Source organism: Triticum aestivum, chromosome 3A, assembly GCF_018294505.1.
Source record: "Triticum aestivum cultivar Chinese Spring chromosome 3A, IWGSC CS RefSeq v2.1, whole genome shotgun sequence".
NCBI lineage: Eukaryota > Viridiplantae > Streptophyta > Magnoliopsida > Poales > Poaceae > Triticum > Triticum aestivum.
The window spans coordinates 417,654,702-417,668,472 of record NC_057800.1 but is presented as its reverse complement, the minus strand read 5'-3'; the positions used below and the strand labels follow the sequence as shown (position 1 = coordinate 417,668,472).

The 13,771-nt window shown below is 44.2% G+C and overlaps 1 protein-coding gene across 2 annotated transcripts; it reads left to right on the top strand.

Annotated features, from left to right (window-relative positions):
- The first annotated feature begins 3,254 nt into the window (after nt 1–3,254).
- On the top strand, nt 3,255–6,759 carry LOC123061476 (UBP1-associated protein 2C). 2 transcript variants are annotated; one of them, XM_044484599.1, is made up of 2 exons: nt 3,255–4,657; nt 6,429–6,759. In XM_044484599.1, exon 1 carries the CDS (start codon nt 3,334–3,336, stop codon nt 4,654–4,656), a length of 1,323 nt encoding a protein of 440 aa, XP_044340534.1. In that variant the 5' UTR covers nt 3,255–3,333; the 3' UTR covers nt 4,657; nt 6,429–6,759. The 2 variants fall into 2 exon arrangements, with proteins under 2 accessions (XP_044340534.1, XP_044340533.1); XM_044484598.1 differs by having other exon boundaries at nt 3,256–4,657; nt 6,445–6,759.
- The last annotated feature ends 7,012 nt before the right edge of the window (nt 6,760–13,771 follow it).

Genomic DNA, 13,771 nt, shown 5'->3' with positions numbered 1-13,771 from the left:
GTACCACCACCATCGACCGCGAAGGACTTGGAGTCACCATTTACCTCTCCGAGCGAACGTGAGCGACTACCATCGCCGTGGATCCGACAAGTACCCCTACAACAAGTGTACCTCTATCACCGTCTTCGGAATCACTAAGAACGCCAAGTACCCCTTCGAATTGATGAGACCAGGAAATTCGAAGACCCCAAGTACATCTTTGAAACGACCGAGTACCACTACCGTCGACCCTCGAAGACCCCGTGGACGTCAAGTTCCGTGTCGTGACCCCGAACCTCTACGAAAATGTTATACGACTACTTCCATGGTCGAAGACCCGTGTACAACTACCGTCGCCGTGTACGACTACCTCCACTACGAACGTCTACTTCCTCTACTTTGCACCGAACGAGAACCGTCCCGTTTACACGCTTCGAAGGTATAACCGCCGGAGCGACCGCCGTGGACGAATGTTGTGTGATGTATGAGATGAACCCCGTGTTTGCACCGTGCCCGTTTGTTTCGTGCACATCCCCGTTTGCCATGCCGTTGACCCGTGGGAACACGGTAGTCGGGATCACCCCACCATCTTTAGCATGTTCCACATCCGCACACTTCCTTTTGCACCGGCATCTCAATTGAGTTACCGGAACCGGAATGTTGTCGTGACACCATTTCCGTTGTCGTTGCTGTGGCACCCCTTTCGTTTCCGCCATGATGACAAATGTCTCATATCTTATCATGTCAACCTTTTACAAAATTGCATAAACTTGCACATGTCATCCGCATCGTAATAATAACATTTAAAATGTTTTAAATTGTTATTGCATTAAATTGCTAAATGCATATGGGGATTTACCGAAATTGTTGTTTGATGTTTCCGGCCCCATTTAAATTGTTTAGATAGTATAGTTCTGTTATGCTTCACCTCTTGCCATGTTAACCAACATTTAATATTGTTGAGTACCTAAAAGGGAGAGAACTAAATAATTAAATGTGGTGTTTTTTCAATATGCAACTTGTTACATATTGAGCTCCACTTAATTGTTAGTATTGTTTGTGCATATTGCCATGTCATGCCTTTTTAAACCGGACATGCATCATATTTGATTGTGCATCATGCCATGTTTATGCTTGTTGGTTTACCATGTTGTTTGCTCATTTCCGGTTGTGCTTCTTCGGGTTAGTTCCGATAATGTCGCCTTTGTGAGGATCCGTTCGACTACGTCCGTTTATCTTCTTCATGGACTCATTCTTCTTCCTTGCGGGATCTCAGGCAAGATGACCATACCCTCGAAATCATTTCTATCTTTGCTTGCTAGTTGTTTGTTCTATTGCTATGTCGCGCTACCTATCACTTGTTTATCATGCCTCCCATATTGCCATGTCAAGCCTCTAACCCACCTTCCTGCAAACCGTTGTTTGGCTAAGTTACCGCTTTGCTCAGCCCCTCTTATAGCGTTGTTAGTTACAGGCGAAGCTGAAGTTTGTTCCATGTTGGAACATTGATATGTTGGGATATCACAATATATCTTATTTAATTAATGCATCTATATACTTGGTAACGGGTGGAAGGCTTGGCCTTATGCCTGGTGTTTTGTTCCACTCTTGCCGCCCTAGTTTCCGTCATACCGGTGTTATGTTCCTTGATTTTTGCGTCCCTTACGCGGTTGGGTGTTATGGGAACCCCTTGACAGTTCGCTTTGAATAAAAATTCTCCAGTAAGGCCCAACCTTTGTTTTACATTTGCCTAACAACCTATACCTTTCCCTTGGCAGTAATTAACCCGAGGGTCATCTTTATTTTAAACCCCCCGCGCCAGTGCTTCTCTAAGTGTTGGTCCGAACCAGAGCCACTTGCGGCGCCACCTCGGGGAAACTTGAGGGCTGGTTTTAGCTGTACGTAGTGTTCATCCGGTGTTGCCCTGAGAACGAGATATGTACAACTCCTATCGGGATGTCGGCGCATCGGGCGGTCTTGCTGGTCTTGTTTTACCATTGTCGAAATGTCTTGTAACCGGGATTTTAAGACTGATCGGGTCTTCCTGGGAGAAGGAATATTCTTCGTTGACCGTGAGAGCTTGTGATGTGCTAAGTTGGGACACCCCTGCAGGGTTTGAACTTTCGAAAGCCGTGCCAGCGGTTATGTGGCAGATGGGAATTTGTTAATGTCCGGTTGTAGATAACTTGACACTTAACTTAATTAAAATGCATCAACCGCGTGTGTAGCCGTGATGGTCTCTTATCGGCAGAGTCCGGGAAGTAAACACGGTTCTTGTGTTATGCTTGACGTAGGTAGTTTCAGGATCACTTCTTGATCACTTCTAGCTTCATGACCGTTGCGTTGCTTCTCTTCTCGCTTTTATTTGCGTATGTTAGCCACCATTTTTGCTTAGTGCCTGCTGCAGCTCCACCTCATCGCCCTATCCTACCCATAAGCTTAAATAGTCTTGATCTCGCGGGTGTGAGATTGCTGAGTCCTCGTGACTCACAGATACTTCCAAACAGTTGCAGGTGCCGATGATACCAGTGCAGATGACGCAACCAAGCTCAAGTGGGAGCTCGATGAAGATTTTGATCGTTGTTTTGTTTCGTTTCATGTTGATCAGTAGTGGAGCCCAGTTGGGACGATCGGGGATCTAGCTTTTGGGGTTGTCTTCTTTTATTTTGGTTTCGTAGTCGGACCTTTAATTGTATTCTGGATGATGTATATTTAACTTGTATTTATGTGAAGTGACGATTGTAAGCCAACTTTTTATTCCTTTCTTATTTAGTACATGAGATTGTGTGAAGATTACCCTCTTGCGACAACCATGCGGCTATGCCTCTAAGTCGTGCCCCGACACGTGGGAGATATAGCCGCATTTGTGGGTGTTACAGCAGCGGATGTAACCCTCGAATCGTTTTGCACCACCACCTCGGATGTAGAAAATAATATAGGTGAAAAAAACTGAAAGCGTAAATTCACGGAAAGAAGCGTATTGTGACAAAATTAATCCGTGCTTTATTTTTTTATTATATATATATTAGGAAGAGATTATTAGGGAAAAGATATGAATGAGACACATATTACCATGAAAAAAGAAGACATATGTACATTTTTTATTGAAACGGACGTCAATTTTTAGACAACTCGTGAACGTGTCCAGCTCACGCACGTTAGCACTTTTTTTTGTCACAAGCACATATATACTGAGATCCCCTGATCGAGAAATCATGCGGCCGCCAGCTCGATAAAAGCCCCCGATTGATCCTACCCAACAAGTCGCGTCGAACCCTTCCTACCCACCCACCCCCCCGCGCCGCCAAGCCCTAGCTAGGGTTTTGCCCTTTTCCTCCCCCGCCGCCCCCGCCCATGGATCCCTTCTCGAAGAAGCGCAAGCCGGACGAGAACGGCGCGGTCGCCGCCTCCCCCGCCGCCGGTGCTGCCGCGCTCGGGCTCACGCGCGATGACGTCCTGCGTCTCCTCGACCCGCTGTCCCGCGACCAGCTCGCCGACATCGCCGCCGCCGCGGCGCTCGCCTCCGGGGTCGCGCTCGATGCCGTGCGCGCCGCCGCCGACCGCGACCCGGCCTTGCGCAAGCTCTTCGTCCGGGGCCTCGGCTGGGAGACCAACTCCGACTCGCTCCGCGCCATCTTCTCCGCCTACGGCGACCTCGAGGAGGCCGTGGTCATCAGCGACAAGACCACCGGCCGCTCCAAGGGCTACGGATTCGTCACCTTCCGCCACGCAGACTCCGCCCTCCTCGCTCTTAAGGAACCATCCAAGAAGATCGACGCCCGCGTGACCGTCACTCAACTCGCGGCCGCTGGCGCGGCCGGTGGGCCGTCCGGTGGGACTACCGGCGCAGGTGGTGTCCCTTCAGCAGACGTCTCACTGCGCAAGATCTTTGTTGGGAACGTTCCCGCTGACATGCCATCAGAGCGCCTCCTCGCGCACTTTGCTTCCTATGGAGAGATTGAAGAGGGGCCGCTTGGGTTCGACAAGCTGACGGGCAAGTTCAGGGGCTTTGCGCTCTTTGTGTACAAGACACCTGAGGGGGCGCAGGCCTCACTAGTGGACTCAACTAAGGTAATCGATGGGCAACAGCTCTTGTGCAAGCTAGCCATCGAGGGGAAGAAGGGGAAGCAGCAACCACAACAATCCGGGCCTGCCGGGCAACAGCAACCACAGATGCTCCAGGGTGGCCCGCCGGACATGACGGGTTCTGGGCTTGGGCTAGGTGGACCGCAGATGGGTGGGCAGTATGGTGGCCCTGGGAATGGTATGCCATCGTTCGGTGCATTTGGTGGTCCCAACCCATATGCGAACATGCCATCGTCCATGGGCGGCGGTGGTGGAGCTGGTTTGGGCTCAATGGGAAATCCGATGCATTCCGGGATGGGTTCTGCTGGGGCTGGTGGATTTGGCGCGGGTGGGCTGGGTGGTGGTTCATTTGGGGGCTCGTCTCAATTTGGTGCTGCTGGTATGGGGCCTTATGGTGGTCTAGGCATGGGGGGACCTTCGTCACTATACCGTATGCAACAGGGCTCAGGTGGGCTGCCCTCAGGCTATGGCGAGGGTGGAAACTACCCTCTTCCAGGGTCTGGGTTCCGGGGTCAGGACCCTCAAGGGATGTCACCAGGACCAGGTGGCAGGGCTCCTCCTATGTACCCCAATGTGCCACCTTATTTCTAAGGTAATTTCACACCCTTCTGTTGTTACTTGCTTTTACTAGGTGAGTGTGCTTGTTTTGGAGTGGCATATTGTAGCAAAATAAGTCGTGCATCATAGATGTCTTCCGCTATTTTCTTAATGATGATGATGAAATACTATGTGTTATGCCTGAAATACTATGGTGTGTTATGCCTGTTTGCAAATTGTGATTGTTGCATTGTCGTCATGCTGCGTTTGCGTTTTATGTGAATATGTGATGTAACTGGAATGGATGATTGCTGCCTGGTTTGAACTAGCAAAATATGTAAGACGACTTAGCGATGTGGTGCTGCAAAAGTTGATTGGTTGGTATGGGGTTGCTAGGTTAATGGTGTATCGTGTGACATGTTCCATACTTTTCCTGTTAGTGTGCTATTTGCTTCTTATTCTGTGGTTTTTTGTGGGTCGATACTTCAATTTTTGTGGCATTGCCATGTTTATGTTGGCATGATAATCTGATGCATCCCTTGCACTAAATGGTATTGTGTTTGTGTGTTGCATGTTTTTTCTTTCTGTCTTCCTTCATGACATGCCATTGTGAAAAGTTGGTACATGATTTGTGACCAAGCTGTTGTTTTTGGACGATTGAGCTTTGCTGTTGTTGATTTTGGTTATGCTAACAGATCATATGTGTCTGTGTGTTGTTGCCCTGATCTAACTATGCTGGTTTGTAGTTGATTATAGTGTTTCTGTTGTGGAGTGACAGCAGTTGGCAAACAATCTGAGCAATTTCTGTCATGTACAGAGTATTGTAATGGGCCCATGCTGATATGCTTGACCATTTTAGATGTTTGTTAATGTCTGAAATATGTTGATTGATGTGATGAGGTTTTACATTTATTGGGTTGCTAATTCAGTTTCTTCCTCAGATCCGACACCCTTGGGTTTCTTATTTAGTTCATAATGCCAGAACATTAGCACATTTCGTAGAACCTGAAACTAGACATTTCCACGTTCCACATCACAAAAACATACAATCTGTAGTTTCCTGTTCCAGATTTTGATTCATGGATTGCGGTTATATAATGCTTCCTTATGTTTGATTAGTTAGATTTCTCCAATGTTGAAGTTTTGGTTATGCCATGTTTGTCTAATGCTTCTGTCCTAGTATGTTGTATTGTATATACATCTGGACTACATAATACACCCATGGGAAATCTCTGCTTCTAATGTTTCTGCCATTAGTTTGCGGTTGCACATCATGTGCTTATGCATAGAATGGATCTCATCTTGTATTTGAATAGCTTTATTTTCATTTTTATTGGCCACTCTTTCAGTTCATTGGTGAATTCAAAACATAACTATACACATCCTGCGATAAATTGACTGGTTATGTATCATTGAAAGCGTAATATAACATAAAGTGTTATCTTATAGTTAGTAGAAATATTACTCTTCAAGATTACTATTTTATCTTGGTTGTACCATATTTAGTTTTTTTGTCACTTGAACATGAACACTAGGTTTGCTGTTCGTCAATATTCTTTTTATGCTCTTGTTGATTTTGTTTTTGCATCATTTTGCTCTGTTCTGATTAATTTTGCAGTATTTACTCTAAAGTTTGCCAAATGTAGTTTTAACTGATTATACTTTTTTATTCCTGCATTGTATCATCTATATAAGTAAGTATTAGGTGTGGTATTTGGAACTTGATGAACTATAAGCATTGTATTTCTAACCCTTGTTTTTAGTGTCATATTACCTGTATTTTGTCTGTATATTTCTGCTCAGCTGAACTATTTATTGAATTCTAGTGAATGTGTGACTCAGGTTGTTGACAACTCTTGGGAGCATGTGCTTTGAATGGTTGTGCTGAATTCAGAAGTGTTGTCTGCATACATGGATGTCTTGCATATTCTGGCTACCTCTGATCTGGAAATCAGTTTTGCTCTGAGTTTTCGTTGTTAAGAGATAAATCAAGCTAGATTAGTGTTTTATGTGAACTCTTTCACTAGACATGTACTTCTTATGACTGCTTTGCAGTCTGTCTATTTAAATACCTGAATTATCATTGTTACATTCTTGTGTATTGTCTTGTGATACCAAGTTACTTATGGTCATGTATGGTGAAAATTTGCTTGTTTATCTGTGGACTGTTTATATGTATGAGTGATATCGACATGTCTGCTTGGTAGGGTTGTAATATTTTTGCAGGTTCTAAAGAACTTTTTTTACTTTTGACAATGTCCTGGGTAAGTTTGGATATTTTGTTGATTTCCTTTCATCGGCATCATTTTTTTGTGCAGTTTCCATACATGCGTCTGTTGAGTGTATTATCGTTCGTCACACACAACAGTGTCTGTTATGATTTTGTTTGATGTATTGTTTGTGGCAAGTATTCTTGTTGAGGGTGTGATTTGTTGTGAGAATTACTCCTTGGTGATTTGGATTTCTATGATTTTACCCTCTTACGCCAGTGTAGAAAATGGAAGTTTTTTCCATTTATTCCACAAATGTTGATGCTAGATATCATGGGGACCATGGAATGATTGTTTCATTTCTTATCGGAGATGTTCTGATTGTAGCACCAGTTTGTGCTGCATTATTGCACAAGTTTTTGTTAGTTGGCAGAAATGTATCTTCTGTTTTCAGGTGAGACCCTTCCGAAGAAGGTTTAGTCTATTGATCTACCCACCTCGCCTATGCATTCCGTTTCTCTTTAGGTGGTCCCAACAGAAGTCAAATGATCAGCTAGGCGTTGGAAAAGTAGTTAAAATATGATGAAATATATGTGGGACTTACGCCCTGAGCTTGCCGGTGTTGAATATGAGAAAAATCTGCCTCCATCAGTTGTTGAATCATAGTCGGGAGCTGGTCAAGTTTGATTTTGCTTGGTTTCAAGCTGCAAGACAGACTCAAAAAGAATTCCACCGTGCAATTGTAATCCTGCAATTTCCCCATGATATTGTAACATGAATGTCATCTTAGTTAAAACATATTCTTGTTTAAGCTCGCATATTAGACTTATTGTGATACTTGTTAACATGCCTTAGGCATTGATATTGTTTTGAATATAATCAATATATGTGTTTGTTAAGTGAAACAATTTATGTTTCACTATATAATCTCATCTGAAACCGTTAGTGGGAATAATTTTATAATCTCAACCCTCTGATAACTGAAACCGTTGCTTCGCATGGTGTTGTGGTGTTGTTTTTGTTGCATGATTTAGGCCGAGTCTGCTTGTGATACCCCCATGGCTTCCTTTTTTACATGATTTGACCCAACAAAATGTAAGTTTCATATCTTCCTCCGGTTCTTTTTCCTCCGCATACATGATTTGACCCAACAAATTGTAAGTTTTATATCTCCCCCTGGTTATTTTTCCTCCGCATATAAGATTTGTTTGAAGTCAAACTTTCTAAAGTTTAACCATATTTATATGAAAAAAATATCAATACTAAAATTATACAAAAACAATTAAATTCATGAAACATCTACTTATATTCGTATTGTGAATGTTGATATATTTTATTATAAACATCGTCAAACTTTTATGATAACTATTATTGATGGTGCGAGTTGCTGCACCCTTCTATTTTTCCCAATAAAAGGATAGTGATAGAAGAGGGGGTTCGCAATGAAGGAGTGCAATAGTTCGGCGATAGGTTGTGAAGAAGGAAAAACATGTATTGTAGAGGAACTATCTGACAAAAAGTAAGAATTTTAGGGACAAAGAGAAATCTACTTCAAAGAGAGGGAAAGAGTGCTAGTTCGAAAGAACAAGCAAGGGATGAGCGCACGGGAGCGAAATTCGTTTTCTTGCTGGGTAATTTCTCAGAAAGTTTTTGTGTTGTTGATTTCTATTCCTAGGTGTTGTGCTTTTTCCCCTATGCCGCCTATTAGTACTAGTGGAGTAGGATTGGCCTGTAAGCTTCTCTCTCTCAAACACATAGCATACGATGCGTGAACAAATTACTGTTGGGCAATTGATGGAAAATCGCATAGTTATGACGATATTCAAGGCAATGATCATGCGTATAGGCATCACATGCGAGACAAATAAATCAACTCCTACGTGCATCTACTATTATTACTCCACCCATCGACCGCTATCCAACATACATCTAGGGTATTAAATATAAAGCAGAGTAACGCCTTAAACAAGATGTCATGATGTAGACAAAATAAACCCAATCAATATGAATAAACCCTATTGTTTTACCCTTAATGGCAACGATACAAATACGTATCTTGTCCCCTACTTTGTCACTGGGATAGAGTACAACAAGACTGAACCCATCACAATGCACCTCACGCACTGAAGATAAATCAATCTAATTGGCCAAACTAAATAGATAGATCAGATAGAAATACAAAGCTATAACAATCATGCATAATAAAGTCCAAAAAAGACTCAATTAATATTCATGAATAATCTAGTCATAAACCTTGTAATAATTTGCAAAGCTACAAGCTTGGGGATGTTAATTGTGTTATGTCCACTGCTTATTGTAATGATCATGATTGGGGTGATGCTTCTTATGATTTTCAAATTTTATTTAAGCCTCATGATGAATATGATATTGCTAATAATGTTTACAATAATATTGAAAGTGGTTTTGGAAGAGTGTCAACTTTAGGTAAAAGCAATCCCACATATTTGGAGAGTGTTCAATCTTATGAATTTTTTTGATAAATGTGGATTTGGAGAGGTCATGACTTTATTTGATGTTAATCCCACTATCTTGGAAGATTATAAAACCTTTATGCATTTAGATCATGAAAAGAAAATTTTATATGATAGCTATATTGTTGAATTTGATTATGATCCTACATGTAATTATTATGAGAGAGGAAAATATGGTTCTATAAATTTTCATGTTACTAAATTACCTCTCGTTACGTTGAGCTTGTCAATGTTTTATTCTTCTTCCTTGCATATGCTAGATATTTCTTGTCTAGATAATTTGTTTGCATATAAAATGCCTATGCATAGGAAGTATGTTAGAAATATTATTATGCTCTCTTTTTGCTTCAATTATTATCTTTCATGTGAGCATCAATAAAATCGCAAACCTCTCTAGTGGCTATAAAGAAAGAGCTTGTTGGGAGACAACCCAATAGTTATCGTTTTAGTTTTTTTGTGTGCACACAATTATGTTTTTTGTGTGTGTTTTAGTTAGTGTTTGTGCCAAGTAAATCCTTTGGGATGATTTGGATAATAGTTACTTTGATTCTATGCAAAAATAGAAACTTTTGTATCCAGTAGAAGAATTATCTAAATTTGCTTGAGCATGATAAAATTCTAAATTTTTCCACATGATTGATATACAAATTTCCCATGTTTTCCCAATTTGTCAGAATATTTGGAGTTACAGAAGTATGGTCATTGTTCAAATTGCTACATACTGTTCCATTTTTGACATATTATGTTTTTGTTGCGTTGTTCGCTTGTTTTGATGAATCTATGAATTGTATCGGGGGGTATAAGCCATGGTAAAGTTATAATACAGTAGGTATAATACGATAATAAACTATGAATGGGTTGACAATAGTACCTAAAGTAGTGATTTGCTTTATTATACTAACGAATACCACAAAGGTTTTGTGGAGTTTTCTGTGCTGAAGTTTTCAAGTTTTGAGTGAGATCATAATGGATGAAGGAATAAGGAGTGGCAAGAGTCTAAGCTTAGGGATGCCCAAGACACCCCAAGGTAATATTCAAGGACTTCCAAGCAACTAAGCTTGGGGATGCCGCGGAAGTTATCCCCTCTTTCTTCAACCGACCATTGGTAATATTACTATATTTTTTATTCATCACATGATATGAGTTTTGATTGGAGCGTCGTTGTGACGCCTGTATAATTAAGCTACAGTAATTCCCTGCTAATGATGCCTCGATTACTTCTGTTAAACTCGCATTTATTCAAAACCGATTCAAAATTCAAATTTAAAATAAAGTCAAAATAATTATCTCTTCAAATAGTAAAACAAAAATGTTCGAATAACTCTATAAATTCCCCTGATCATCTTCTTGTTGAAACCAACTTTATTGGACTCACAAATAATTCCTAGGAAAATTAATAAGTGGTCTAACAGAAAATAAAATGGCCTTTTCAAAGTAAACAAATGTATAAACTTTCCCAAATAAAATGGAACCTTGTGTGTAGCCCCCAAAACATTTTATTTGAATTATATGTGCACTGTCTTGTAGAACTAATATCATTTAGTGCCTAAAATAAATAGAAAATTGAGACAAAAGCTTTGACAAAAAAAGAGCGAAAATATGTAATGTGCACTTAACCAGCCCATTGAAGAATGCACTGGCCCAGCCCAACCCCACTTTCCTCCACCTCTTGCTAAAGAAGGCAGGGGCCGTGGCATTCATCCCCCAGCGCCATGGCCGGCGATCCACACGCGTCGGGCATCCATCCGAGCTCCGGAGAAGATAAGATCGAACCCCGGGCCCCCGCAACAAACCCTAGCTCCTCTCCCTCTCTTCTCCATCTCGCCACTTCTCTTCCCCGAGCACACACCCGTAGCACCATTGCCATGGCCATGCTCGATCCCGCGGCCACCGTGCTCCCCGCGCCACCGAAGGATGTCCAGGAGCCCCGGAGGGTTCTTCTTCTTCGGCCACACCACCGGATCGGAGCTGGGAGACCGCCGCTGCGTCGCCCACGACGTCGTCTTCTTCCTCTGCCTCACCGGCGAACCTCATTGATCCCGGCCGTCACTGCTGTTCCCGAACCCCGACGAGCCTTTCTTGCGCTTCAAGGTGAGCTCCCGCTCGAAACCCCTCTCCTTACCGGTCGTTTCCATGCTCGTAGCTGCTGCCGCCATTGTCGTTGCTCTCGCCGGCGCTGCCGATGCTTGTCACCGCTGCCGTCATCTGTTCTCGGACCAGCCGAGCACGCCATCATGCTCGTGGCATCGCGTAGAAGTCGCCCAGCCCGTTAACTCTTCACGCGCAAGGCCGTGGCGGCGAACCCACCGAGTCCGAGCTCCGGCGGCCGCCTCTACTCGATGTCGTCGCCATTGGAGGCCGGCTCCGGCCACTGCCCGCTCCCCTGCTCTGCTGCTGATCGTTGCTAGCTGACGCACGAGCCGCTCACGCCGACTGCTATTGCTTGCCTATGACTGCGCTGCGGCGCTCGTTCCCGACGCACCTCGCTCGCCCGCCCGCTACTCCCGCTTGCCCCTGTCGCTTGCTGCCGCGCTACGCCCCGCCTGCCTCCTGCCCGCTGCGGTGCGCGCCTGCCGCGCCGCCCTGCACGCCCGCCGCAGTGCCGCCCTGTGCGCTCGCCGCTCCCTCCCCACCCATGAGCCTGTGCCGTCCCTGGGCCGCTTCGCCGGTGTCGCTCGTCCAACCGCGGTTTGTCTGGGCGTGCGCCCGGCGCCCGCACGCCCGCGCTCGCTAAAGCCCACGCCCCGTTAGGCCTGTGCCACTGGCCAATGGGCCCCATGTCAAAAAAAAAAGAAAAAGAAAAGAGAAGGAATCAAAAAATATAAATAAATAAATAATTATATTTAGTAATTAATTAACTTAATTAATCCTAATTAGTTTAACCTAATGACAAATTAAACTAATGAACATGCTTAGTTAATCTAGGTCAATGACAGTGGGACCCACTTGTCAGTTTGACCGGTCAACGGTCAGAGTTGACTGCTGACATCATGCTGACATCATGCTGACATCATAAATGCTTTTTGATTTAAATTAATTCTGTTAATTAAAAGAAATGAATTAAAACTTTAAAAATTAATATTAAATAATCCGTAACTCGGATGAAAATACTTTGTACATGAAAGTTGCTCAGAACGGCGAGACGAATCAGAATACACAGCCCGTTCGTCCACCACCCGTCCCTAGCATAGCGAACACGCAACTTTCCCTCTCCGGTTCATCTGCCCGAAAACGCGAAACATTGGGAATACTTTCCCGGATGTTTCCCCCCTTCGCCGGTATCGCATATTCCTATGTTAGGTCAGCCCTAGCACAACGTATTGCCGCGTCTTGCTTTGTGTTACATTTGATTGCTCTGTTATTTATTGTGTCCTCCCTCCGTTACTCCTTTCCGGTAGACTCCGACACCACTGCCAATGTCCGTGTGTTGGACTACATCGAATATGGCCCCTCCTTCTTGCCAGAGCAACCAGGCAAGCCCTCCCCTTGATCACCAGATATCGTCTATTCTTCTCTCTACTACTTGCATTAGAGTAGTGTAGCATGTTACTGCTTTCCTTAATCCTATCCTGATGCATAGCCTGTCTTTGCTACTACTGTTGTTACCTTTACCTGCAATCCTAAATGCTTAGTATAGGATGCTAGTATCCCATCAGTGGCCCTACATTCTTGTCCTTATGCCATGCTATACTATCGGGCCGTGATCACTTGGGAGATGATCACGAGTATATACTTATATACATAATATGTGATACATGTGGTGACTAAAGTCGGGTTGGCTTGTAGAGTACCCGCAAGTGATTCCGATGTGGGGCTGAAGGGGCGGATGGTTCCATCCAGGTAGTGGTGGGCTTGGGTTCACGATGGCCCCCGACTGTTACTTTGTGGCGGAGCGACATGGCAGGTTGAGACCACCTAGGAGAGAGGTGGGCCTGGCCCTGGTCGGCGTCCGGGTTACTTCTAAATAACACGCTTAACGAGATCTTGGTATTTGATCTGAGTCTGGACATTGGCCTATACGCACTAACCAACTACACGGGAGCAATTATGGGCACTCGACGTCGTGGTATCAGCCGAAGCCTTTGTGACGTCAGCAACTGAGCGGCGCACGCCGGATTGGACTGGAACGCGTGCTCTTGTATTAGGGAGGCTAGGGCTGTTTCCGGCCGCCCTCGCAACATGCAGGTGTGCAATGGGCGATGGACCCAGACCCCTGCGTCATAGGATTTAGACCGGCGTGCTGACCTCTCTGTTGTGCCTAGGTGGGGCTGCGATGTGTTGATCTTCTGAGGCCGGGCATGACCTAGGAAAGTGTGTCTGACCAAAGGGGATCGAGCGTGTTGGGAAATGTGGTGCACCCCTGCAGGGAAGTTTATCTATTCGAGTAGCCGTGTCCCTCGATAAAAGGATGACCCAGAGTTGTACATTGACCTTATGACAACTAGAACCAGATACTTAATAAGATAC

Excerpts from the sequence above, each read along its gene's own strand:
- LOC123061476 (XM_044484599.1), top strand. The coding sequence starts at position 3,334 with ATGGATCCCTTCTCGAAGAAGCGCAAGCCGGACGAGAACGGCGCGGTC.